Genomic DNA, 26803 nt, shown 5'->3' with positions numbered 1-26803 from the left:
ATTATTCCAATGCGCAGAGCCTATTGAGAATATAGGAACTACACTACAGTGCTATGATGAGCTAGGAGCCAACCTGGAATCGGGCCTAGGCCACTGGGCAATTCTTAACTCTCACTGGTAAGAAATAGGACAAGAGACAGCAAAACCAACTATATAAAGGAGAGGAGGGAATTAATGAAGTCTGAGGCAACCATAATATGAAAAACAACATACAGTGAAGGGACGGAAAACGGGTGTGAAGTAAAGTGAGGATAAGAAAGCCAAAGCAACCAGTGTCAGGAACCGAACTAAGTTCTGAAGGAATCTAAATGGGGCTCTACACTCGTAGCCAGAAATGACCCCAACACAGGAAGTGAGTACATACGAGTCACTGATAGTCTAACGTTGCCGCCCATCTCAGCTTCTATTGACCCATCTCAGCTTCTATTGACCTGTCCTCCAGCATCTCATATTGGGAATATAGGAACTACACTATAGTGCTATGATGAGCTGGGAGCCAACCTGGAATCTAGCCAAGGCCACTGGGCAATTCTTAACTCTCACTGGTAAGAAATAGGACAAGAGACAGCAAAACCAACTATATAAAGGAGAGGAGGGAATTAATGGAGCCTGAGGCAACCATAATATGAAAAACAACATACAGTGAATGGACGCAAAACGGGTGTGAAGTAAAGTGAGGATCAGAAAGCCAAAGCAACCGGTGTCAGGAACCGAACTAAGTTCTGACGGAAACAAAATGGGGCTCTACACCTCGTAGCCAGAAATGACCCCAACACAGGAAGTGAGTACATACGAGTCACTGATAGTCTAGTGTTGCCGCCCATCTCAGCTTCTATTGACCTGTCCTCCAGCATCTTCCGGTGTGTGTCTGTTGTTTATCTTGAATCTCGACACCCTACCATCTTTCAGAACATGCTGACCAGATATGTTCCGATGCACCCTCTTTGATCAGCCTCTTATTTTCTTATTGTCCGTTCCTCTGTTTCAAGAGTGCGAAACATGTGCTCCCCCTTCGTTGTTACGCATTCTGTCTGGATAATCGTCCACTCCGGCTATGCCTAAACATGAACCACTCTGCCTTTAGAAGGACACTTAAGACCCATTTGTTCAAGTTAATTTTCCCCCTGGTTATCAGTATGAATTCAGATTTCAGTGCTATGATGCCTCTGGCTGAATGTTTACGCTTTAGAAATAGTCTGTTTATTTATTCAGTGCATTCATTCATTGATTTCCCACATTCATCGTTAGTCCTCAAAGAAATTAGGGAATTCCTTTTCATTCAATTTTGCAATTTTTGTTTTGGTTGAAATGCAGATAATTAGTCTCAGAACCCTCAAATCTTACTAACTAATCTGACACACTTTGCACTATTGACCTGTCGCACCTCTTGTCAGCAATTCATGAAGCAGGTCAGTCTGTACTCCGAGGCTGCATTCCTGGGTGCTTTGCTGGTGTCCCTCAAACTTTGTCTCCTTATTCAGTGTTGGGTAATTTAGTAAGGTCCCCTTTAGAGAAAGAAAAGAAAGACTGAGCTTCTTCCCTTAATGCAAAGCTCAATGAAAGTGGGTACTGCCTGCATCAGCATTATGGCGACTGCCGTTTTTAGGAAATGGGCAGCTGAGATAAAGTAAGTGATTGAGATTATAATATATTTTTTTATAGTGTCTCCTTGAATATTATGGATCGTCCACCTCCTGTACTAAGGTTACATTTTCTGCCTAGGTTGGTTTAATTAGTTGTTAAGATGCGATTGTCAATGTTAGCAAACACTTACCGAGGGAGGTTTCAGTTAGAACCAGAAAATATTGGAAATTGTCTGTGATCAGGCTTGATATTTAAAAGACTTCTGATCAAAGGTTTTTTTTTCATCTTTATATTAAACGTAAGTTTCAACGTGCAGTGTTACAGTCACAGGAGAATTGAATTGATATAATACAGAATAACATTACATTTGGAATCCACTTTCAAATATCTCAGCGTTTATTCCAGGTCTTACCCTGGTTAGGCGCTCGTTAGTTGGTTTTCATCTCACTGCACCAGTTACCATTGCCCCCCCACACTCCCCCAAGGTCCTGAGGCCTCTGTATTCCACCCAGCGGTTCCATATTTTTCCCCATTCCCATGGGCAGCCTCTACTCTAATAGACAACCTTTTCAGCTGCACTACACCAGGCCAGATCAGACCTAGATTGCCCTACCCTCGGGGGGATGCTGATCAAATGTTGAGTAAAATGCCAGTGAATGTGGACTCTTGTGAGAGTGAGGGGCATGCATTAAGATTACCTTGTCAGTGCTTGTGCGAAACTTGCAGAAGTTTGCATCACCCCTTTTTACAATGAGTGTTACAATCTGATTTTCTCAATGTTGTTAAAAAACCTTTTGCCCCATGTACCTTGAAGCTTGAAATGTTTAGTTTGAGACAGAATGAATACTGTGCTTCAATGAGGGAGCTAATCCTGGTCAGACCCAAGTCTGATTGGAGACCGGTATAGAATAGTGACAAAATGATGCTCAGGATGCTGGGCTGATATTTATTGTATATGAAGCATATGTCTCTGGTATAGGCCGGGGAATACAGGGAATCAGAAGATAGCACATTATCATTGTGTACTTGAAGCATCGCTTTACTGTTACTCTAAATGTTGATTGTCAATATATTGAAATTGATAGTACGAAAGTTGATAAACTGCTAGCCACTAGCAAAACGTGTTTTATTTCAATGTATTCATGGAAAGGATTTAATGGATAAGTGGGAATAGCTACTCCCTTCTGCTGAGCACTTTGCCAGGGGCGGTTTTGGTTCCCAGTCCGGCCCTGTTTACCAGGGCATTTCTCCAGTAAATAAGTACCAATAGGTTCAGTAAAAATGTGGTTTTGCGTGTACCCTGCTATAGTGAAAGAGATTTTACCCATGAGAGCTCCCAAGAGTTTTATTTTACTTTTTTCCTTTGGTTTCGAATTTCGTTGTGGTGTGTGAGTTCCAAATGGAGTCTCACTCACTTTAATTCTCTGTGTAAATAGCTAAGGAAGGTCCAACATTCAATAACCACCTTTAAACATTAGGTCAACTGCAAGTAAACATTTGGGGAAAGGGGCTGTCAGTCTGTTGTGCCTGACACGTGTTAACACAAGTGTACATATGTAGGATTCGTGAGGAAGACTGTTGTCTGACTTGCTCAGGCTATTGGTAGCTCTTGATGTATGTGCTTTGAGATGATGAATGTGGCTTTCTGCAAACGTATGCTAGAACCTTGTAATTCATTTGAGAAGCAAAAGTTAATGCACCTTTCCTTTTTGGTAAAGTATGTGAGGTGTAAGGTTTTCACAGTTATATAGTTAATGCGTAATAAGTTAAATTGTATCTTTGGACTGCCACATGGTACAAGAACTAGATTATGGTCCTTGTATACAAATTCCTGAGATGTGAGTTCAGATGTAAGATGAGGTTTACAAAAGTTACATTATTTCATACAGTTGTGCACAGAGCATATTTCCCACAAATGCAATTCACCTTGAGTTGCCTTGCCGAAAATTTACTTGCTTTTCTTCACAGCTGGCAGGTCAAAGGTCCAGTTGAACACCAGCCTATTCCTGGTTCTGCTGCAGGAGCGGTTATATGCAACTCCATGTTATTTAGGGCTAAGAAAGTCAATACTTCTGTTTTCAGCAGTAGAACTATTTGAAGACGTTGAGGCAAGGGAAGCCTTTCTGGCCTGAGGCAGATTCAAAGAGTTGATGTGCTTTGATTTTTTGAAAATTCAAATTCCCCATCTTGGATCTATGATACTGTGCTATGGGGCATGGGACAAACAGTGGGATGGATCCTGTTGTGTCCATTAGAGGTGGAGGGGCGTTGTAACATCTCTAAATTGGGTAGGAGTCCCAACAATGACTTAATTCTAAACCTTTTTTCAAAAGAATGAACTGAGAAGTAGGAGGTAACTAATGATGGAGGCAAAAGTTACATGAAAGTATGAGATTGGCTTACACTTTGCTGTGCCAGTGGCTCATGTGAAGTTTTCATACTGGGGCATACATGGCACAAAAAGGTCACACAAGATACCAGCAGAAGAATAGTTCGATCAGTAACTGTCTTTTTGTGAGACATTTTCAGTTTTAATGAGTCTCCAGTGAGCGAAAAATAACACAAAATTGCTTATGGCACAAAATGTGCAAATTTAGCAACCATTACACTGGTCAATTGATAATAAACTTTGGAAAAAAGAAAAAGGATATTAGGAGTCTTGGGGTTCACCGACTCCTGAATTGTATTTCTTTCTCCATGGTTGGTTTCAGCAGCTGATTCTCCGCCACCTCTAGTGCAGAGTGCACATGGTATTCTGACATGAAGGGGTAGGAGTGTGAACTCTTATCATGACTGGATGATCTGGATGATCTGCTGTGGTGTCTTGGAGTAGTAGGCACTGTGAGCTACTGCTGTTGCACCCAGTCACTCTGCAAGAGACTGATGGTCTGGTTGGCTGGGGAGTCCACACACCTGGTGTGGTCTTCTGTTGAGGACCTGTACTGTGCTACTGTAAGAGCTAAAGTGCCCAAGGACAGGAGATAATCAAGGCTAGTCGGGATTGCAGGTCCAGAGCCCTTCCAGCGAAACTGCTGTTGCCAGGAGGAGAAAGATGTGATGCAGATTTTGCTAAAGATTGGCAAAAGCCTCGAAAGTGAGAGGTTGAATGTTAGAAGTAGTGCTTGCTCTGGCTTTGGTAATCCTAGTGCTTCCAGTGAAGGGGAGCCCTACCTACTTACCCATCTTTATAGTTTTTGTCTTCCTAAGTGGTTTGCTCCAAATCCCATCAGAATTGGCGTAGCGTGCCAAGATATAGCTGGGATTTTTTGAAGCAGCCTGACATAAATAATTCATATGTATGATGGCGTACTGCGGGGGTATACCTCTTTGCTGAGGAGGGGCTTAGCTATTGCAGTAATGTTCTGTGCAGAGAAAAAGAAACAGTTACTCTGCCTCCGGAGACCACCTTGTCTCATGTCAGGTAGTCCCCCTGAGGCACTGGGAAAGTTGTCCACCCTTCTTCAGAACTGCAAATAAGAAGAGTGGGCCGGACAGATGGAAAGTCGGATCTACCCCAAGACTCTCGAAGTGAAGTGCCAGATTGGGGGGGAGCTGACATGACCGCTTAGCCCTAAAGAAGCAGACGCATAGCCATGGGGAAAAGGTTTCTGGTGTGCAGGAAGAATGGACTCCCACAGACGTCTGTGGGTGCACTCACGTATGGGTGCCTAGGACTAAAGAACAGGGGCAGCTAAAATAAACAAGGGAACAAAAATACAAATTTCGCTTTGGTGGATAGGCAACCTGTAAGCAAGTAGAGTCACGGGCCTTCAAACTCAATTGTTTGAAAGAATAGGTCTTGCCAATGTTTTAATGTTTCTCCATAGTGAGAGGCCTGTTGCTATTTAACTATAACGCTGATAGAAAGGCATGTGTCTGAAACGGATGTATGACACTCAACTCTACCTAAAGGTACAATCCCCGGAAGATATCAAACTCCTGAACTACCTGCTTATAAAGACCCAATCGTGGTTGGCCGACAATCACCTCAAACTAAATGCTCTGAAAACTGAGTTCCTTTTGATAGCACCCCCTGCGAAATCTACCACCACCCAACTTTGGCTCAACTACCTAACAGCATTCAATGTCCGGCCCACCATCGTGGAGTCCGCGAAATCCTTAGGTGTCACACTTGACGCAAAGCTCAACATGCAACAGCACATTAGCAAAACAACGAAAGGAGCCAATTTCCATATCAACACATTGAGGAAGCTGAAACCCTTCCTCCCAGCCAAAGACTTCCAAAATGCAGTACAAGCCCTCGTCATCCCCCGCATAGACTATGGAATTGTGACCCTCAGTGGTCTCCCTCTAGCAACAACTGCACCCCTAAGAGCCTCCTTGAACGCTGCCGCGAGACTCATTACGGGCTCATGAAAACACTCTCATATAACCCCTGACTTGAAATCTCTGAAATGGCTGCCCTTTGAAGCCAGAATACAACTGAAAATTGCTGTGATGACACACGCGGCCGTACACCACAAGGCACCTAACTACATCACTCAAAAGCTGACTATATCAGGAGGTTCGAGATCCAATAGAAGTACAAAAAATCTACTCTTGAAACCTCGCAGATTCCGGAAGGAAAAAACATACAAACGCTCCTTCTCAGGAATGGCACCGAGGATCTGGAACGCACTCCCTCCTGAAACCAGGCTTATCTCCTCCACGGCCGTCTTTAAGAAAGAGGTGAAAGCCATCCTCATGGCTAAGTTCACCTGAACTTTAATGTTTGTTGCTCAGAGACGTCGCACCGCTTGGGTATTACTGGTTACATGTTTGTCTAATGTCAAATAATGTCATATTATTCAGGATCTAGATTCGTTTATTCTTCTTGTTTGCCATAATTCCATGATGGTTAGTCGATCCTTTTATACTACTCACTAAATATCTATTATTAGACTATTCACGTTAGCCTACTGAATCTCGATGCCCGTCCCCTTTGCTCCCCGTAACTTTTAGATACTGGCATAAGCAATCCCTTTAGCATAAGTTCTCCTGATTTTTATCGTAGTTGTATGAAAGACTCAGTATCGTCTTATATTACCGCTTATTTGATTGTTTATTGATCTTTTATTAGAACATGACTGCCATCCGATCATGCTACTGAATTTTATATTGCACCCAAGATTATTTTGCGTCACCTTCATGCTATCCCCACCCCTGTTTCTGTGAAGCGCTCTGATATCTGTAAAGATCTTGTTCGCGCTATATAAAACTCTGAATAAATAAATAAATAAATAAATACCATGCATGCCTTTACAACACGTTTTTTACAACGCATGCCTTTACAACGCATAGTGCTTTGGGGCGCTGGATAGTGAATAGTTTAATTTACTATTCCAACTCCAGTCCCCGTGGATAGTAGGGAAGGTGTTGGATAGTACATTAAACCTATTCCCTATCCTAGAGCGCCTCCCGCGCAATGCGTTGTAATGGTTTGCGTTGTAAAAGTTGCGTCGTAAAGGCACTGCGTGGTAAAAGTTGCGTTGTAAAGGATGTTCCCCGTCTGAAACGTCCATGGCAAAGTCAGTAGTCCAGTTGTAGAGATAATCGAAAATGCAACTGAAAGGTAGGAGGTCTTTATTGTTTCTTGTAAAGAGACTTAAAATCTGGAGGGCTGTATTTTTGATAGTAAAAAGCAGATATTGGAGGTAATAAACCCTTGTGGAGTATTTTGGTATATTTTGTCAAGAGCTACAGGTGAGTAAATCATCCTATAAAAATTTGCCGATTACTGAAAGAGACAACATTTTAGGAGTCATTTATCCTTCAGATAAATCTTTAGGGTAGTTAATTTGCACCCTGGTAGGTCTTGTGAGAGAATTTTAGCAGGCCCTCCGAATTGTTTTCCTACTGTAATTATGTATATATTTGAGCTTTTGTGAATAGAATTTGCTTCTGTATGTAATAAAGCTGTTATATTTAAGTCGGAGAATCGGCTGAATACCAGTAGCAACCGACTATGTTGATACATTTGTGGCCCAGTCAATTCGGGTTACCTTGGGACCTCCCATACTGGATTTCTCAAACCTGCAACAAGCCTTTTTTGTTTCATTAGATAACCAATGATAGGAAGTAAAGTGATGGATGTTAATATATATATATATATGAATGATTATGATGCAAATACTCAGTTACCATAGTGGAGTTCAGTAGTATTCATGATACTAAATGCTCAAAATTAGAGGTAGCAAACATTATTTAGTAAATGCCCTACTTCTATCATCCACCACACCCAAAAACAACAGAACAACAGTTTCGACATGAAACAGGTAAACAATATCTTCCAGTGATTTCGATGCCAAATCTGTGACTTGGACCTTCCTCTCAACAAAGAAAAGACAGGAAATATGAATATCATCAATAACATGCATTCAATACAGTTTAAAAAAATACCACTGCTGCTGATACATACATCTTTTATAGAGGTCAAAAGGGGCCAATCTGAAAGAAACACGTTAGTGTTAGATTCCTTACCTTAGAATATCCCCAGGCGTCAGACTGGATCCGGAAAGTTTTCGTCAGCAGTACCCCTGCACGCCGCAATGCGTCGTCTGGGGCTCTGCGTCTGTCGCCGGCGTCTTGATCGCCGGGATGACGTCGTCGGAGTACTTAGACGCCGCCCTCTCGCGCTGACGTCAGTTCTTCTTTTTTCCGCGCCAGCAAGTGCAGATCCGGGAAGAGCAGTACTTCAGTCAATTTTTAACTAACTTTTTGATCACTTTTGATCTCTTCTCGAGTCGACCTTCGACTCGCGGTGCCGATAGGGATGCCTGGGTTTAAGCCTTGCGAGGACTGTGACCGCTTGATGTCGATGACCGATCCCCACCATCGGTGCCTTTACTGTCTTGGGGCCGACCACGATGACAAGTCGTGCCCCGACTGGCGGGCCTTGACTCGAGTCGCTTATGGGACCGCTCCCGTCTAGCCTTCGAGGTCAAGGTCCAGGCCACCCTCATGGACATGCCCTTTGATGGCCGTCGCCTCTTTGGCGACAAGGCGGATAGTGCACTGGAGAATTTCAAGGACTCCAGGGCTACAGCCAAGTCCTTGGGCCTAGGCCAACGCCAGCAAACTTCCGCTTTTCGCTCCTTTCGTGGCCAAGGAAGGGGCGCCCCCACATGTCCAGCCAGCCACAGACCGCAGACCCAAGCTCAACGCGGACGTGGTTACCGCTGCGGCGGTACCGGGGGACACCGGCAGGGTCAGTCCACACCCGCCCCTGCAGCATCTGCCTCTAAGCCTTCCTAGTCTGGCATTTCAGGCCCATTCGTCGCCAGTGGGGGGCAGGGACTGCCATCACCTCCCCCACTGGCGTACCATCACATAGGTGGGTGCTGCAAATCGCCTGAAGGGGCTACTCCCTCCCCTTCGGGGCAACCCCTCCAGCCATGCCACTGCAGTACCACCGCAAGCCGGGGGATCACTTGCAACTTCTGCAGGAGGAAGTTACGGCCCTCTTGGCCAAGGAGGCCATCAAGCGCATTCCTGGGCCAGAAGTAGGACGTGGTTGCTATTCCCACTACTTTCTGGTACCCAAGAAGGGCAAAGGAGGCCTACACTCTATCTTGGACCTACGGAGCGTCAACGGCTTCCTCCGGAAGGAGAAGTTCAACATGCTGACTTTGGCTCAGGTCCTAGCTGCCCTGGACGCAGAAGACTGTATGGTAGCGTTGGACTTGCAGGACGCGTATTTCCACATCTCCGTCCTGCTGGCCCACCGGCGTTACCTGCGGTTCACGGTAGGCCACGAGCACTTTCAGTTTACCGTGCTCCCCTTCGGCCTTACCAGCTCCCCAAAGGTGTTCACGAAAGTGTTGGCGGTGTTCGCAGCTCATCTGTGCAGAATAGGGGTTTCGGTCTTCCCCTATCTCGACGACTGGTTGTTGAAGGCGGGATCGCCCCAGACAGTCGTCTCCCACCTCCAGACTACGGTCGACCTCCTGCACTCGCTGGGGTTCTCCATCAACGTGCCGAAGTCACACCTTTTTCCCTCTCGGAAGCTACTTTTCATCGGAGCGGGTTCTATTCTAAGGTAAGGAATCTTAACACTAACGTGTTTCTTTCAGATGCACATGTTACTTACCTTCGGTAACGATATATCTGTAAGAAACATTAGTTAGTGTTAGATTCCTTACCGCCCCACCCATCCTCCCCATTCTGCGAACCGATATCTAGGGTTAAGGACATTCCTTTCAGGGCCCTAGTTTCATGGCACCAGTGTCGGTTTCTATCATGGCTCTGCGCTACTGGCGCGGAAAGCTATGTACAGAACTGACATCAGTGCGTGAAGGCGGCGTCTAAGTACTCCGATGACATCATCCCGTAGATCATGACGGCGGACGCGGAGCCGCAGACGACGCCTAGCGACGCGTAGGGGTACTGCTGACGAAAACTTTCCGGATCCAGTCTGACGCCTGGGTATATTCTAAGGTAAAGAATCTAACACTAACTAATGTTTCTTACAGATAGATCGTTACCGAAGGTAAGTAACTTGTGCATCAAGTCTAGGAATTGGGAGAAATGCGCATATAGAACCTAAGGGAGCCTTCTACGCTGGGACCACTGCCAAACTACAGAAAAGACTCCAGCGCATCCAGAACGCCTCTGCACGACTCGTCCTGGACATCCCCCGACACAGCCACATCTCCTCCCACCTGAGGGACCTGCACTGGCTACCCGTCAGCAAGAGGATCACGTTCAGACTCCTCACCCACGCACACAAGGCTCTCCACGACTAAGGCCCCGAATACCTCAACAACCGCCTCACGTTCTACACACCTACCCGCCAGCTCCGCTCCGCTAGCCTCGCCCTCGCCACCGTCCCACAGATCCGCAGAACCACCACCGGAGGAAAATCCTTCACCTACCTGGCGGCCAAGACCTGGAACACCCTCCCCACCCACCTACGACTCACCCAGGACCATCTCTCCTTCAGGAAGCAACTCAAGACCTGACTTTTCGAGCAGTAACAGCCAACCGCCCTCCCCCACCCCAGCGCCTTGAGACCCTAGCGGGTGAGTAGCGCGCTTTACAAATGCTATTGATTGATTGATTGATTGATTGATTCAACGGCATGGTCCTTAAGTGATCCTGCATTTTTCTTCTTCACAACAATTAAATAAAATAGAGCAATAACATATATGAAAACAGAAGCTTCCATGAGTTTGAAATACCTTAAAATGTCATCATAAGCCCCATAAATTGTGTTCAGTATTTTTCTATTAAGTTTAGGACGGTGGAAGGTGATTTAGACTGAAGTGTCTACAAAGTGCTAGAAAAACTTGTAGGCTTTTTAGAAACATCTGGTGCTTTTCACAACTCTCAGCACGGTTTTAGACCAGGGTATAGCACTGAGTCAGCACTAATCGAGATGGCTGATGCCGTACGCTGGTGGATGGACGAGGGATCAAGAGCGGTGTTGGTGCTGCTCGACTTGTCGGCAGCATTCGACACCGTCTCCCACCCCCTCCTCCTGGACCGCCTACATTCCAAAGGCATCCAGGATACAGCTTTGAAATGGTTTTCTTCTTTCTTGTCCAATCGGACGCAGACAGTGTTTACCCCTCCCTTTACCTCGGACAGTCGTCCGCTCCGGTGGGGAGTCCCCCAGGGCTCCTCACTGAGCCCCCTTCTATTTATGTTATGTTATGTTACTTTATTTCTTTTATAGCGCACGGCTACTCCAGGGAGCATCCCGGCGCTTTAGCAAAGAATAACAGCATAAAAACGGCAGTCACACAACAGAAAAAAGCAGAGAATGAAAAGGGTCTATTTCATAAAAAGCCATGTTTTCAGGTCCTTTCTAAAGGCAAGAAGACAGGGAGCTGTCTCAAGGACAGTGGTAGGTAGTTCCAAACTTTAGGTGTTAAATAGCGGAAAGACCGACCTCCCAATCGTGCGAGACGAATTACAGGAACAGTCATCATAGACAGACCAGATGACCTGAGAGTCCTGCTCGGTGCATACCGGGAAAGACGTTTCCCAATATACTTGGGGCCAATACCATGAAGGGCCTTAAAGGCCACAGTCAGGCATTTGAAAGTAATTCGCTTGGAGATGGGTAGCCAATGTAGAGTGTTCAGTAAGGCAGTGGCACCAGCTCTCCTCGGGAGTCCAAAGATGGTACGGGCTGCCGAATTCTGGACAACTTGCAAACGGGTCATAAGATTTTTTGGAAGACCCAAAAAGAGAGCGTTTGCGTAGTCCAGTCGTGAACCGATCAATGCCTGAACAACTGTTTTCCTGTGGTTAAGTGAAAGTAGAGGAAGAAATTTCCTCAACATCCGTAAAATGCCGAAGCATTTCCCAACAAGAGACAGGATGTGAGGTCTAAAGGATAGTTCACAATCTACTATCACTCCCAAATTCTTGGCCTTAAAAGAGACCTTGTCAGGAGGAAACATATCTTGTGGCCACCAAGATTTCCAATCGGGTTCAGGGGCGCAACCGAAAAAGAGAAGCTCTGACTTGTCTGAGTTGCATTTTAAGCCATGACATCTAAACCACTCAAACACCGCACCAAGGCAATCCCTGATCTATTTAATGTTTATTTTTCACCCCTTGCTGAAATCATCGGCCAAACTGGAATAAAGGCCACTTCCTACGCAGATGATATTCAACTTTTATTTTCGTTCAACAGTATCACCCAAACCACCTTTGACCCACTAAAAAACTGCCTACGTACCATTGCCCAATGGATGGACAATAATTACCTCCATCTTAACGCCGGGAAAACAGAGATATTATTCTTTCACCAGCTGTCCCCATTGGATCCCAACATCTGGTGGCCCCTTGATCTGAGTGCCCCTCCCGAGCCTAAGGATTCGGTGAAAAACTTAGGGGTGAGATGGGATTCTAATCTCTCATTTCACCAACAAGTACACACGGTCTCTGCAGCATGCTTCGCCAAAATAAGAATGGTGAAAAAGTTCATCAATTTCTTACCTAACAACACCAGGAAGACTATAGTCCAGGCGTTGATCACCTCGCATCTGGACTACGCCAATGGCCTTTACATCGGACTGTCTGCAGGTCTAAGCCATCGACTCCAGACAGTCCAGAATGCTGCAGTACGGCTGGTTGGTGGCATTCCCCTATGTGAGCACATCTCGCCCCACCGCTGTAGACTACATTGGCTGCCCATACATAAAAGGGCAGAATTCAAAGCACTAGTACTGGCCCATCGTGCAATGAGGGGTAAGGGCTCTGCCCACCTTTCCACCTGCCTCTCCCCCTACAGTAATACCAGGTCCCTTCATTCTTCCTCAAAAACCTCCTCACCACTCCCAGATTCAAAAAAACCCGCTCAGGCGGAAAAACTTTTCAAGTATGTGCCTCTGCCCTCTGGAACAAGTTACCAATCCCCATCCGGATGATCCAGGAAGAACTCCCCTTTCGGAAAGTCTTAAAAACTTTCCTGTTCTGCTAAACCCCCTCTCTATATTAACATCTAACTCAGCTTAAGATCGCACAGGAGCGCCGGGACACCCCGTTGGGGTAGCTGTGCGCTATACAAAACACACTAAATAAAATTGGGTGGCTCGTATGATTCCCGATTCCCTGTATACAGGTTTATCAATATCCTTACCCACAAACACACAGAGTACCAGGCATTAGTATGAAAGGAATCATGGATTTAAACACACCTTTATGAAAGAGACGTAAGAATTTTATGAAAAGTCACAAAGGTGTTGCAATTTTAGCCCTCCATCGATTATTGGATCTATTGAAGTAAAATGTAATAGTACTCAGTAGCAGAGTGGGACTCATGCCCTTTGTGTGCATGTGCCATTAACAAAGGGATGTGCACACATATGAACTCATCATGGCTGTTCCTGCTCTGACCAGTGGCAGGTGAAGCACAAGAAATATCTGGCCTTTCCTGCATGACATATCCAAGTACAGCTGCGCTAATGCACTGGCAGAGCATTTCTCTATAGTTTTCCATTTCATCCTTTTCGCAACAGCAGACATTCATTCATAGTCCCTACATGGGTAGAGAAATGGGAGATCATGAGGCCAGCAGGTGCCTGGCCATCCACTTATGCAGCTACAAGGAAACAATGCATAACTAACTACTGGGCATGTGAAACTTCCAATTTTAACCACAGTGGGTGGGGGAGTACAGATGCTTGTCTTATAAACCAGCCAGAATCGGCTTTAAGGCGGTGTGACTGGTGTGGCTGCACTGGGCACTGACCTTCAGGGGGGCACTGACCTGAGGGAAGACGGGGACTGTGTTTAGCAATAACTTAAGATTTAAAATCACCTGCTGCAGAGTTCCTTGTGTGTCCAGTTTTCAGGCACTAATAAACCTGCCATGATAAATCTTACGATTATGTTCCTCCTAGAGAGAGAGGGATCAGAGTTTTGTCTAGTGTTAGTTTTGCCTCACCATAAAGTAGCTCAGAGGGTTAATGTGCCTGCTGCAAAGAACAGATCTGCGTTTTATGTGGTTAGCTGAGTGGATTACGAAAGCCAGCCTTTAAAAGCACTTTAAAACAAATGAAATGTATTTGAGAGAGGTGCAATGGACGGCACTGGTGCCAGGTGATAGTAAGAGAATCCAAGGAGGAAATCATGGGGAGTGGGCGCCAAAAAGATTGTCGCACCGGGCGCTACCGTCGCTAAAGCTGGTCCTGCAACCAGCCCACAACATAAACCCTGGACTGGATTTCTGTACAGAACTTGTGTGCTACATGTGCATGTGCAAATCATCCCCTAACGCAGGTCACAGTAGCAAAGGATTATGAAGGAAGCTGTATGTTAACTCTGAATACATTGGTCTTTTCTCTTTGCAGATTGATAGCTGTTTACTGTTTGCAGGGCATCTATTTTCATACCCATTAATTGCTTACAATAATGGCGGGAGTACCTCACTATGCCTTAGTTTGACCGGTTTAACCCTTTGTATACTGATGACGGAACCGCTCCGTCATCAGCTGCGGTGGTGCTGTGCTGATGACGGAGCGGTTCTGTCATGGCCCTGCCGCCGCGCCTGCGCGGCGTGGATTCCGGGCCTGCATGGCGCGGATTCCGCGCCTGCGCTGGGCGTTCTATTGAGCGGGCGTCATGAGCATAGCCCAACCGCGGCTGATGATGGAGCGGTTCCGTCACCAGCATGCGGCCGCCGCGCGGCCGCCCTGCCCCCTTAGCACTGCGGCGGAATAGCCGCCGCAGTGAAGGGGTTAAGTAGCAGGCACTTCAGAATATAATTTCAATGCTCTTTCCCTTTCCTCCAGTGAAATAATTACAAATTGTTTTGCTCTTCAGGTCAGTGCGAAAGATCTTGATCCTAAGCATGCACATATTCAAGTGACATATGTGAAGCCTTATCTAGAAGAAAAAGAGCTCTCTGAAAGGAAAACAGACTTCGAAAAAAATCACAACATCAACAGATTTATATTTGAAACTCCTTACACCTTATCCGGAAAGAAACATGGTTGTGTGGAAGAACAATGCAAAAAGAAAACTATTCTAACCGGTAAGAATTGCTATTTTTAGTGTGATGGAGCTGTAGCTGTAATCGAAGAAGTTATTGTCTGTCTGGGGTTGCCAATAGCTATTGATCAAAAGCAGCCAGAAGTTGCATTCCATGTTCTCTTGTCCATTGACAAGTTGATGTTCTCCATGGCCAGACTCCTATGGTTTCCTTATGGTGTTCTTAGGAGAGTGTGCATCTCTTTTTCAGGTTTTCCAAATATAGATAAAGTTTAGATTTTTAGTAACCTACCATACATCAGCAGGATATTTTAACAGTAGTAGAAGAAGCCTAATGTTGTATGAATTATATCATCATAGGTAAAAACAAATGTGCAAAATATCTGGAATGGAATTAAATAAAGACAGATGAGACAGGGGCGATCATTGTCTATATTAATCACCTGCATTATTGGGTGCACCAAATCTGATAGTACCAGATCTCCTGACAGCCCACACCTTTGAAAAATATATGCCTTAAAGAGTTGCCCAGAATTCCCAGTGCATATGATCTGTAAGTGCTAGGGAGGGACTGGTATGCATACCAAGAGATTCAGAAAACTTCCATGGTTTTCTTCACTCGTGTTGCATATTCTTGTATAACATGGCTAGGTCTTAGCATCCCTCTTACTTCAGTATGTGGTAATGGTTTTAGTAACCAAATTATAACCATATTTGCTAGTTTGAGAGAGTGACCAACTTGTGGCACTCTTAAAGCAAGATCACGTCTGTAGAGATGTATATGAGACTGCCACTGAATGTTCTGTGCAGTGCTCTATATTAGTTTCCAGTACGTGTTCATTTCTGTGCAGCTAAGCAGCATGAGACATGCTGCTTACTGTAAAAACAAAACTCGGTTCTTATTCACTTCCGTAATGTCAGGTCCATAGGTTTAACATAGTTTTAGGGTCCTTGTTTATTACAGTATATTACCATAGCCTTAATATTTTGAACAGGAAGGGAGGCTGACTGTGATATTGTGTCTTTCTTAAAATCTCTTTCTGTATCTTTAAATCATTTTATCATATATCATATAGTTCCATGCTGTAATTCTAGATTCTGGAATGTTGACTGTTTTGAGGGTCAGTTGACTCTGAGCTTTTGTGGCTGAGGTTTAAATAAACCTACGCTAAGAATACTTGCTTCCAGTTTATTTATTTACTTAATCTAAGACACCACATAAATTGGTGACGATTGGAGAAAGATAACCGACCTCAACACAAATGAAGATTTGAAGCTGACCGTCTCTCCTCCAGCGGCTGAAAAATCGAAGCGAAGCGTTGTCTTCCCAGCGGCAGTATATCAAAAAATAACTCATGTGTCCTTTGAGTTAATGGTGAGGAGTATGGCGGGAGGATTTGTTAAATAATTAAAAATTGAAAGACTTCGAGGGAGAAGAAAAGAGACAAGTCAGTTGCGCGAGAGCGAGAGCAAGCTCTACTGCGTGTCTGTGACGTATCTCTGTGTTTCACTGAAGAGGAACGCATTGTGATGGGCGCTCTCTTCTGCGTGTCAGTGACGCATCCCTGCGTTTCACCAATGAAACTAACATTGTGACGTATTCTCTCCTGAGGTTTTAAATCTGAATTTGCTCACGGCGTTTCATAGAGTTAACCCTGCGGTTCAGTGACGATTCTAACATTGTCAAAGAAGATCGGTTTGAAATACAACGTGGAAAGGGAAACGTTTGAAAGAGTATGTCTGCTTTGATCTTTAAACAACATAGTTTGGCTGAAAATAAGCAGCGAAGAAGTAAAAAAAACAGAGGGAAAGTTTAAAAAAAAAACACCCTTTATTTATGGATTAAATATAAATGTATTTGTGGATTTAAAAAAAAAAATTTTTAAAAGAGGAATGGATTAGAATAAACTTCAGTTTATTTTTGAACAGAGTTTTACATAAAGGATAAGTCTTAAAAAAAAGGAACTCTTTTAAATTGATAAATAAATTATAAATTCAAGGAACATGCAAAACGTTACACAACCAGCTTTTTTCTTAACCAGTCCTGGTGAACCTAATGTAAAATGGAAAAAATGGAAAAAGATTTTTGCAAATTATGCAAGAGTTTGTGGCACTAATTTAAGTGCGGAGCGAAAACATTCTTTACTTTTACATTGTTTGGGTGGAGAGGGACAAGAAGTTTTGGAACATCTACCTGAACTTAGTGCTGCGGAACAAAGAAATTTAAACGAATATGAAATTGCTATTGTTCAACTTGATCTGCATTACTTACCAAGACTTAGCACGATTATGGAGAGGTACCATTTTGGTTTAAGGGAACAAAAGAAGGATGAGACAGTCGAAGAATATGTTTCTGTTTTAAGGAAATTGGCCTCTTCGTGCAATTTTGGACAAACTTTAGATGAGAGAATTAGAGACCAATTTGTTTTGAGGTGTGCACTTAACAACATAAGAAAAGAGTTGTGGTTAAAAGATGAACCTCCTCTTGATGAAGTTTTAGTTATTGCAAAGCAGGTTGAGCATATGACTAAATGTGTTGAAGAATTATAAGGTGAAAAAGACAAGACATCTTCTGTAGAGACAAAAAGTGAATCTAAGGTGGAAGAAGTTGTTTGTCAAGTTAAAAAAAAACTAATGTTAATGTGTAAAGACAAGCTGCTATGCCATTTGTTCCAAATACAAATCCAGGAAATAGATTTTCTTGTTTTAGGTGTGGGCCGTTTAGTCATTTAGCTAATTCATCTAATTGTCCTGCGTTAAAAACAATGTGCAACACATGTGGTAAAAGAGGGCATTTGGCAAAATGTTTTAGGACCAAAATGTTTGGTGGTGAGACTTCTACTAAAAAATGGTCACAACCTCAAGTGAAAACTGTTACTTTTCAGATTAATTGTGAAAAAATGGATCACCCCTCTCATTTGGTTTCTGTTGAGAATGTTATGATTAACTTAAAATTTGATTCTTGTTCACATATTACTATGATTGATGAGAGTGTGTTTATAGAAAATCTTAAGTCTAATGTAAAATTATTTAAGTGTGATGTTGCACCATTGGATTATGGGGATAAACCTATCAAAATGTTGGGCTACTTCATGGCTAAACTTGAATTGGGTAGTCGTATGACAGTTGGGAAAATATATGTGACTAAAAAAGGTGATTCTTTGTTGAGTTGGTTGCATCAACGTGACATTGGAGTTCAACTCAATCCCAATGCATCACCTCAGGTTATAGTTCAAGAAGTATGTGACATGTCTGCTATGTTTTCTGATAAATTTCCAGATGTTTTTAAAGAAAATTTAGGATGTTTGAAGGGTTACAAACATCATATCAAATTAAGGGAGCATGCTGTTCCTGTGGTAGCAAAAGTAAGGAGAATTCCTTTATCTCAACAAGCTAGTGTTTAGAAAGAAATTGAAAAACTTGTCAAAAATGAAATTATTGAATCAGTTGAGGCAACGGAATGGTTGGCACCAGTTGTTATCCCTAAAAAACCCAATAAGGAGATTCGCTTATGTATTGATTTATGTGCTTTAAATAAGGAGGTGGTTGTAGATCGTTTTCCTCTCCCAAACATTGATGAAATGGTTGGTACACTTGAGGGTGCAAGATATTTGACCACACTAGACTTGGCTTCCGCCTATCACCAGGTGGAATTAGATGATATATCTCAAGATTTGACTGCCTTTATCACATGGGAACTTTTAAATTCAGGAGGATGCCTTTTGCCTCGTGTCTGCGGCCTCAGTATTTCAACGCATCATGTCTAGGATTCTAAAAGGTCTTAAGGGTGTGAAATGCTATCAGGATGATCTTTTGATCTATGGGAAGAACATGGAGGAGCATAATTCCCGTGTGTGTGCTGTTTTGGAACGTTTGAGTAGGGCTGGCATGTATTTAAAAAAGAAAAATGTAAATTTGGATTAGAAGAGGTAAATTATCTTTGTCATCGTATTACGTGTCAAGGTGTGTTTCCAAAAAAGGAATTAGTTGACTCCATTGATAGGGTTAAAGAGCCTGTTACCAAAGATGAATTGCTTTCTTTTCTTGGAATGGTAGAATTTTATGGGAAGTTCATAACTAACTTTGCTAAAAAATCATTTAATCTAAGGAAGTTAACGGCTAAAAATGTTACTTTTGAGTGGTCGTCTGACTGTAAGCAGGAGTTTGATTGCATAAAGAATTAATTAAAAAAAGCTCCTTCTCTACATGCTTTTGTTCCTGGTCTTCCTACTTATATGTTTACTGATGCGAGTGAAAAGGGGCTTGGTTGTGTTCTTCTTCAAAAGAAGCAGGGAAAAGAGGTTTTGATTTGTTGTTCTTGCAGGTGTCTCAGAGGCTCTGAAGTAAATTATTCTGTAATTGAAAGAGAGTCTTTGGCGATTTATTGGGCATTAAGGAAGTTTAAAAATTTGATTTGGGGTACCAAGCTTGTAGTATTTTCTGATCATAAGCCTTTAAAAGAGGTTTTCTTAAAGAAAGGTTTAGATTCCATCTCTTCAAGAATTAGAAGGTGGATTATTTCCTTGCAGGAATTTGATTTTGAGGTACAATACGTTCCAGGTGTTGCAAACAAATCTGCGGATTGCTTGTCAAGATTAGTTGACAGTGAGTGTGGTCTTGAGGAGATTGAGTATGATCCGGAGGAGGTTATTAATGTTTGTGAAGTTACTGATGGTACTGTGGAAGAATGTGAATGGAAAAGGGAGTTGGAAAAGGATGATGAGATAATTTCTGTTATAAATTCTTTGAAGGGGAACGTTCGTTTGAGTAAACCTTGGTCTCTTGTGGCTGATGAGCTCTCTGTTACAGATGGTTTGCTGACTCGTGGTACAAAGTTAGTCCCTCCTTTAGGTATTAGGAAAAAGTTATTATCTCATGTTCATAATGGTCATTTAGGTATTGTAAAAACGAAGGAGATGATGCGTTTGCAGTTTTGGTGGCCTAGTATGGACATAGAAGTTGAGAGGTTAGTCAGGGATTATATTGAATGTTCTGCGAGTGATAAGATTCTAAAAACTAGGCAGATGCCTATGGTGTGTAGGAAATTGCCAGGTCATCCTTGGGATGAAGTTGCTATTGACATCGTAGGTCCACTTAGTGGAGTTTCAGATACCCCGTACTTGATTGTTCTCATTGACTTGTATTCCAGGTGGATTGAAGTGACTGCGGTTAGAGACATTACCTCAACCTCTGTCATTAAGTTTTTGGAAGAAATTTTTAAAAGAGAGAGTTTCCCTAATAGTTTATTGTCTGATAATGGTCCTCAGATTTGTTCTAGTATGTTTTGTGATTTTTTTTTAAGAAATGTGGTGTCTTACATAAGAGATGTTCTTTATATCATCCTGAGACCAATGGAGCCGTTGAGAGGGTCAATAAAACTCTTAAAAAGTCTATTCAGTTGGCAAGGTCAAATGGTTTGAATTGGATTTTAACTCTTCAAGAGAGAATAAATGCATATCGTTGTTCTCCTCATTCCTCTACTGGGAGGTCTCCTTTTGAATTGTTCAAGGGTAGGATACCTAATACTTTGTGGTGTCCTGGTTGTATGAAAATGAATAAAGGCTTGGTTGACAATAGTATAGTTGAATGGAGAGAGAAAGAGTTGGAAAAACAGATGCGAAAGATTTATTTTGACGAGAAAAAGTGTGTTCGATCTCAAGAGTTTAAAGTTGGGGATCTTGTTAGAATAAAAGCTCCTGTTGGTTGTAAATCATGGTCAAAGTATACAAATGTGAGACCGGTAGTAAAGGTTTTCAGGAATGCCATCAAAACTCAGGATGGGAGGATATGGAATAAGAGTCGTGTTGTGCTTGTTAAATCTAATGTATTTGTTTCTGATTTACCTAATGAAAATGATTCATTTAATGTCATCAATTTTCCTGCACCTGTACCTTCTACATCTAGTTCTGCCTGTAAGAGAATTATGAGGTTATGTAGTGCTCCAATGTACATGAAAGATTATGTTTAATCTTTTTCTTGTTTCTAATTTTCTTTCTTTTGATGCGAAGGGAGATGTGTGATATTGTGTCTTTCTTATAATCTCTTTCTGTATCTTTAAATCATTTTATCATATGTCATATAGTTCCATGCTGTAATTCTAGATTCTGGAATGTTGACTGTTTTGAGGGTCAGTTGGCTCTGAGCGTTTGTGGCTGAGGTTTAAATAAACCTACGCTAAGAATACTTGCTTCCAGTTTTATTATTTACTTAATCTAAGACACCACACTGACTCCCAGGTATATGTCTACATCTAGCTTACAGTATTAATGAAATATACAGCGGGCCTATGAAACATCACCTACCCTGTATTTCCTTGTGTCACAGCTTCTGAAGAGGGGATTGCAAAAGATAAATACAAACTGATTTAATGGTGCTGTAGGAATAAAAGTAGTACTGGTAGAGCTGGCGCACAGCTTATTTCAAAGAAAGTTTTGTCTGTTTTTCAAGGTGCCATACAAGTAACGTCAGGCGTCCCTCGACGTTGGTTATAACAATGAAGAAAAGTGGGGCCAGTGAGCCACTGGTCCCATCCTTGTATGCACACAATTACCCCTTCTAAAACACAAAGGGTTCACTCAATTTCGATGATCATTTGAAATGTTTAATTTTCCATCAGGATTTTTTAGCTTTGATCTCACTTTGTATCAAATAACATTGTTCGTTTTCATCATATAACACAATCCTTCATTCACATCCAATGCATTTCGGGGTTATCAAGCACCCCTTCATCAGGGAAAGGACTCTACAATCAAAAACATAAAATTACAATGAGATCTAATGTCCAACGTGATAAGTGTTGTAAGTGAAAATTATGACGATGTGGGGATCGGGTAGTGTGGTCGATCGGGTTCACCTTAAAAAAGACCCTTTTACCGTGTGAAGAGTATAGGTAAACTCGGTTAGACCGTGCTTACGTGAGTCACGACGTTCGTGGTTTCAGAATCTGAAAACGGAAGGTAATGGCAAGTAAATTAGCTATGACTATGCGGAGACTGAGGAGCGCCTGTGATATAAATCCAGGTGCTGGCGAGATATCACTAACCTGTTTGGAAGTAGCGGTTCGTTCTGATCAAAGACGCGGATCCGGGCGGAGGCGCCTCTGGTCGCGTTTCGTACGATTCAAATGCGCGGGTCACGTGATGTATATAAGAGAAGGAGATTCCTCTCAGTGTTAAAGAGACAGTGTAGCGCGAACACAGGCTCCGTGTGAGTTAAAGGGACAGTACGCAATGTGGTGTTTTCAGAGTAGCGTGACAGCGTGGCTAATGAGTACTGATGGTGACATGCGTGTATTTCTTATAGTGAGTGCAATAGTGTAAACAAATAAAAGATAAAGCAATGATGTTAATAATTCTAAAGGAACTATAATAAACATAAATATAAACTGATTGCGTATTCGTCCGAATACACAGGATTTACTAGATCAGTCCGTGGGCAACATTATAAGTAGCATGAAAGTTCAATTCTATCATTTAGTCCCAGTGGCTTCTGGGTTGACAGTTTTTGGATCCACGTGTTTTCTCTTTGGAGGAGAAATTTAGTGTTATCTCTCCCTTCGTATTTTGAAATCGTTTCCAGTATGATGAATTTCATTTGTGAGATGTTGTGTTTCTCCTCATGAAAATGTACTGCCAGTGCAGATTTGGTGTTCTTAAGACGGATGTTAGACTTGTGTTCTGTGAGTCTCGTTTTGATTTTTCTTTCCGTCTTGCCAATGTATAGTTTTCCACAAGGACATTTTAGAGCATAGATGGCATTGCTAGAGTCGCATGTGGCATTAACCTGTAGTTTTATCTTGTGACCTTTCATGGGGTGGTTGATTGTATTTCCTCGGATAATACTATTGCAGTTTCCACAATTGAGACATGGTTTGGTTCCTGAGTAGATGGTAGTTGTGGTGGGTTTGTATTGTACTAATTCTCCCAAATTCCGTGCTCTGGTGAATGCAAATAGTGGGGGTTCCATGAAAGTTGATTGAAGTCTGGCTCCAAGTTCAACAAAGACCAATGTTGGTGTATAATCTGTTTGAATTTATTGGTGGCTGTTGAGAATTTTGAGACGACCACAATGCGGGTCTGTTGTCTTTTGTGACTAGGTTGTAATAGTTCTTGTCTGTCTATGTTGTTGATCTTTTGTGTGGAATCTCTAATGATATTTTCTGGATACCCTCTCTTGCGAAATTTGGTAGCAATCTCTTGAATTCTTTGTGTGGTTTTTGTTGGGTTTGATGTGATTCTTTTAGCGCGTGCCATTTGGGAAAATCGTAAGTGTGTCTTCAAGTTTGGTTCATGGAAACTGGTATAGTGGAGCATATTGTTCCTATCAGTCGGTTTGGTGAATAAGTCTGTTTCAAATCCTTGATCCTTGATGGAGACTTTAACATCCAGGAAGTTAACACTTTCTTCCGATATTTCCCACGTTAGTTGTATCCGTTCATCAATCTGGTTAAATGCCGTGAGTCGATTTTGGAGTTCTTCTTTGGTATTCTTCCATACGATAAAGATATCGTCTATGTATCTTGTGAAGAGTAGCATGTGGTCCGTCCATAGTTTATTACTGAATATGTGTGTCTCTTCAAAATAATGCATAAAAATATTAGCATACACTGGTGCCGCTGAATTGCCCATAGCTATTCCCACAAGTTGTTGGTACCATGTATCTTGGTATCTAAAGTAGCTTTGGTGCAGTGTGAAAAGCATAAGTTCCATGAGTAACGTTTGGAACGGTATCTCCATTTCCGAGGTCAGCAAAGCTTGTTCTATTGCTTCGATACCCAAGGAGTGGGGTATTGAGGTATAGAGGGATCGAACATCCGCTGTGCACAGAATTAGGTTATCCGTGGGGTCAATGTTTAGGCTTGTGAGTTTAGAAATGAAGTGTGTCGTGTCTTTAGTGTAGGTTCTCATAGCCTGTACCAATGGTTGTAGATATTTGTCGAGCAGTTGACCTATCGGTTCATGGAGACTCGCACATGTAGAGACTATTGGTCTCATGGGGGGGTCCCAAAGGTTTTTATGAATTTTTGGAACCATTCTCAGGGTTGGACTCTTAGGATTGGTTTTGATGAGGAAGTTTTTGGTTTTCTTTGTTATGGTTCCAGTTTCATGTGCTTTATCCAAGATGCATCGCAAGGTCTGTTTGTATTCTGTTGTAGGATTCTTGTCAAGTTTCATGTACGTTGTCGTGTCATTAATATGTTGCAACACTTTGGATTCATACATATTTGTGTTCATGATAATTAGGGCACCGCCCTTATCTGCTTTCAAACATCTGATTTGTTCATTTGATGATATGTTTTTCAGGGTGCTCCAATCCTTCTGTGTTATATTTCTGGATTTTTTATTGATGTGTTTGATTTTGTGTAAGTCTTGTTTGACTCTATTTTCGAATAGATCCAGTGTTTTATGGCTGATTGGTGATTGGAAGGTACTCTGTGGTCTTAACCCTAGTAGTTGATCCTCTTCATCTCTTGTTTGTGGTGGTAGCACGTTGTCGAAGAAGTGGCGTAGTCGGAGCTTCCGCATGAGTTTGAAAAAACTAACTTCAAGTTCTAAATTGTTAGAGTTAGTAGTTGGTACAAAGGAAGATCCTTTCTGTAGTATTCGACATTCGTGGTCCGTGAGCTGGTAATCACTGATGTTAATAACTAAGTGTTCTGTGTTTTCTTCCCCTTCTTGTCCTTGGCGGTTCCTGTAACGCTCCTCGTGTTGGGTGGCTCTTTGTCTTTCTCTTTTTCTTTTGTTCTGTCCTCTCCTGGGTCTCCTTTTTGTGTTTGACCTTGTTCTAAAAAAGGGTTTGTATCAACTTGTAGGCTGGTGGTTGGTTGTTGTGCCTGGGTCGTCTCTGAATCTTTAGGAATGGGTTGGGTTCTTCTAGTTCTTTGACTCTGGTCACTATCTGATGATGAAGTCTCTGTTTGTGAGGTGTAGGGTCTATTACGTCTCTTCTGGGCATAGATTTCGGCCCATGTGTAGACCTCTCCGAGTCTATAGTCAAGGGTATCCCTTTTATATTTGCGGATTTTGCGCTCGTTAATCTCACTAGTGTGTTTGTCCAATTGGATTTGAATGTCATCCAGTATGGTTTTAAGTTCTGCTTCGGATAGCATTTTAGATAGTTCTGTGGACGTCTCGTCTATTTCCCTAGTGAGTTCTCCCAATATTCCAGATAGTTCTTCGATAATTAGGAGAATAAGGTCCAATGAACATTTGTTAAGAATTTCAAACCATCTTTCCTGAAACTTTATAATTTTTGCAGAGTGATGGTTTTAAAGCAATCCTTAGGCCCCTTGGTATGCGTTGGTTCCGATGGTATTTTACGAGTGTGCTCGCGTGTAATTGTTGATTGATCTTTCTCTTGCTTAGATAGATTAATTGTCTTATATGTTGCTCTTTGGAGCGAGTAGTTGTTTCCTGTGCATTTTCTTCCCTAATCAGTGCGTAGATACGGTCTGCCTCGTCTGGTTTGAAGGCAAAGGTGGAGGCTCTGGCCTCAGTGCTTTTCGAGATCTCTTCAAAATTGCTCATGTTGGGTTGGTTTGCGTGCTGCCTGCCCTGTTGTGGGCGCGAAACTTAGAAACAGTAGTACTGGTAGAGCTGGCGCACAGCTTATTTCAAAGAAAGTTTTGTCTGTTTTTCAAGGTGCCATACAAGTAACGTCAGGCGTCCCTCGACGTTGGTTATAACAATGAAGAAAAGTGGGGCCAGTGAGCCACTGGTCCCATCCTTGTATGCACACAATTACCCCTTCTAAAACACAAAGGGTTCACTCAATTTCGATGATCATTTGAAATGTTTAATTTTCCATCAGGATTTTTTAGCTTTGATCTCACTTTGTATCAAATAACATTGTTCGTTTTCATCATATAACACAATCCTTCATTCACATCCAATGCATTTCGGGGTTATCAAGCACCCCTTCATCAGGGAAAGGACTCTACAATCAAAAACATAAAATTACAATGAGATCTAATGTCCAACGTGATAAGTGTTGTAAGTGAAAATTATGACGATGTGGGGATCGGGTAGTGTGGTCGATCGGGTTCACCTTAAAAAAGACCCTTTTACCGTGTGAAGAGTATAGGTAAACTCGGTTAGACCGTGCTTACGTGAGTCACGACGTTCGTGGTTTCAGAATCTGAAAACAGAAGGTAATGGCAAGTAAATTAGCTATGACTATGCGGAGACTGAGGAGCGCCTGTGATATAAATCCAGGTGCTGGCGAGATATCACTAACCTGTTTGGAAGTAGCGGTTCGTTCCGATCAAAGACGCGGATCCGGGCGGAGGCGCCTCTGGTCGCGTTTCGTACGATTCAAATGCGTGGGTCACGTGATGTATATAAGAGAAGGAGATTCCTCTCAGTGTTAAAGAGACAGTGTAGCGCGAACACAGGCTCCGTGTGAGTTAAAGGGACAGTACGCAATGTGGTGTTTTCAGAGTAGCGTGACAGCGTGGCTAATGAGTACTGATCCATCTTTACTGGTGAACTTGAGACAAAAATCATTAACATTTCATTTGGAAGTTAGAACAGTATTGGCCATTTCACTTTGCCTGTTAATATTTAAAGTAAAAAAGTTATGTTAAATGGCGCTAATTTTCTTGCTGGAGTTCCCTGGAGTACAACTTGGCACACAATTAAAATGGTAAACCTGGTAAGGGGTGCATGTTGTTTGGTATTTCATAATCAGTGGTGCTGAGGGGAACTTACCATAACCTGGGGCCAAAGAAAAGTGAAGTCAGGATGAGAATCATTGTAAGCAGCCTTGGCCCAGG

At 42.6% G+C, this 26803-nt stretch overlaps 1 protein-coding gene across 5 annotated transcripts in view; it reads left to right on the top strand.

Moving 5' to 3' along the window:
* The window catches only part of DOCK11 (dedicator of cytokinesis 11), a 1133414-nt gene that overhangs the window by 1022587 nt on the left and 84024 nt on the right, over positions 1–26803 (top strand). For all 5 annotated transcript variants that reach the window (XM_086918718.1, XM_086918717.1, XM_086918722.1 and 2 more), the window contains one exon: positions 14863–15073. In XM_086918718.1, the coding sequence (XP_086774844.1) occupies positions 14863–15073 (211 nt within the window). The remainder of the gene's footprint in view (positions 1–14862; positions 15074–26803) is intronic.

Source organism: Lissotriton vulgaris, chromosome 4_1 (genome assembly GCF_964263255.1).
Source record: "Lissotriton vulgaris chromosome 4_1, aLisVul1.2, whole genome shotgun sequence".
NCBI classification, from domain to species: Eukaryota; Metazoa; Chordata; class Amphibia; order Caudata; family Salamandridae; genus Lissotriton; species Lissotriton vulgaris.
Note: the sequence above shows the minus strand (reverse complement) of the source record. Positions and strands in the feature narration are given on the sequence as shown.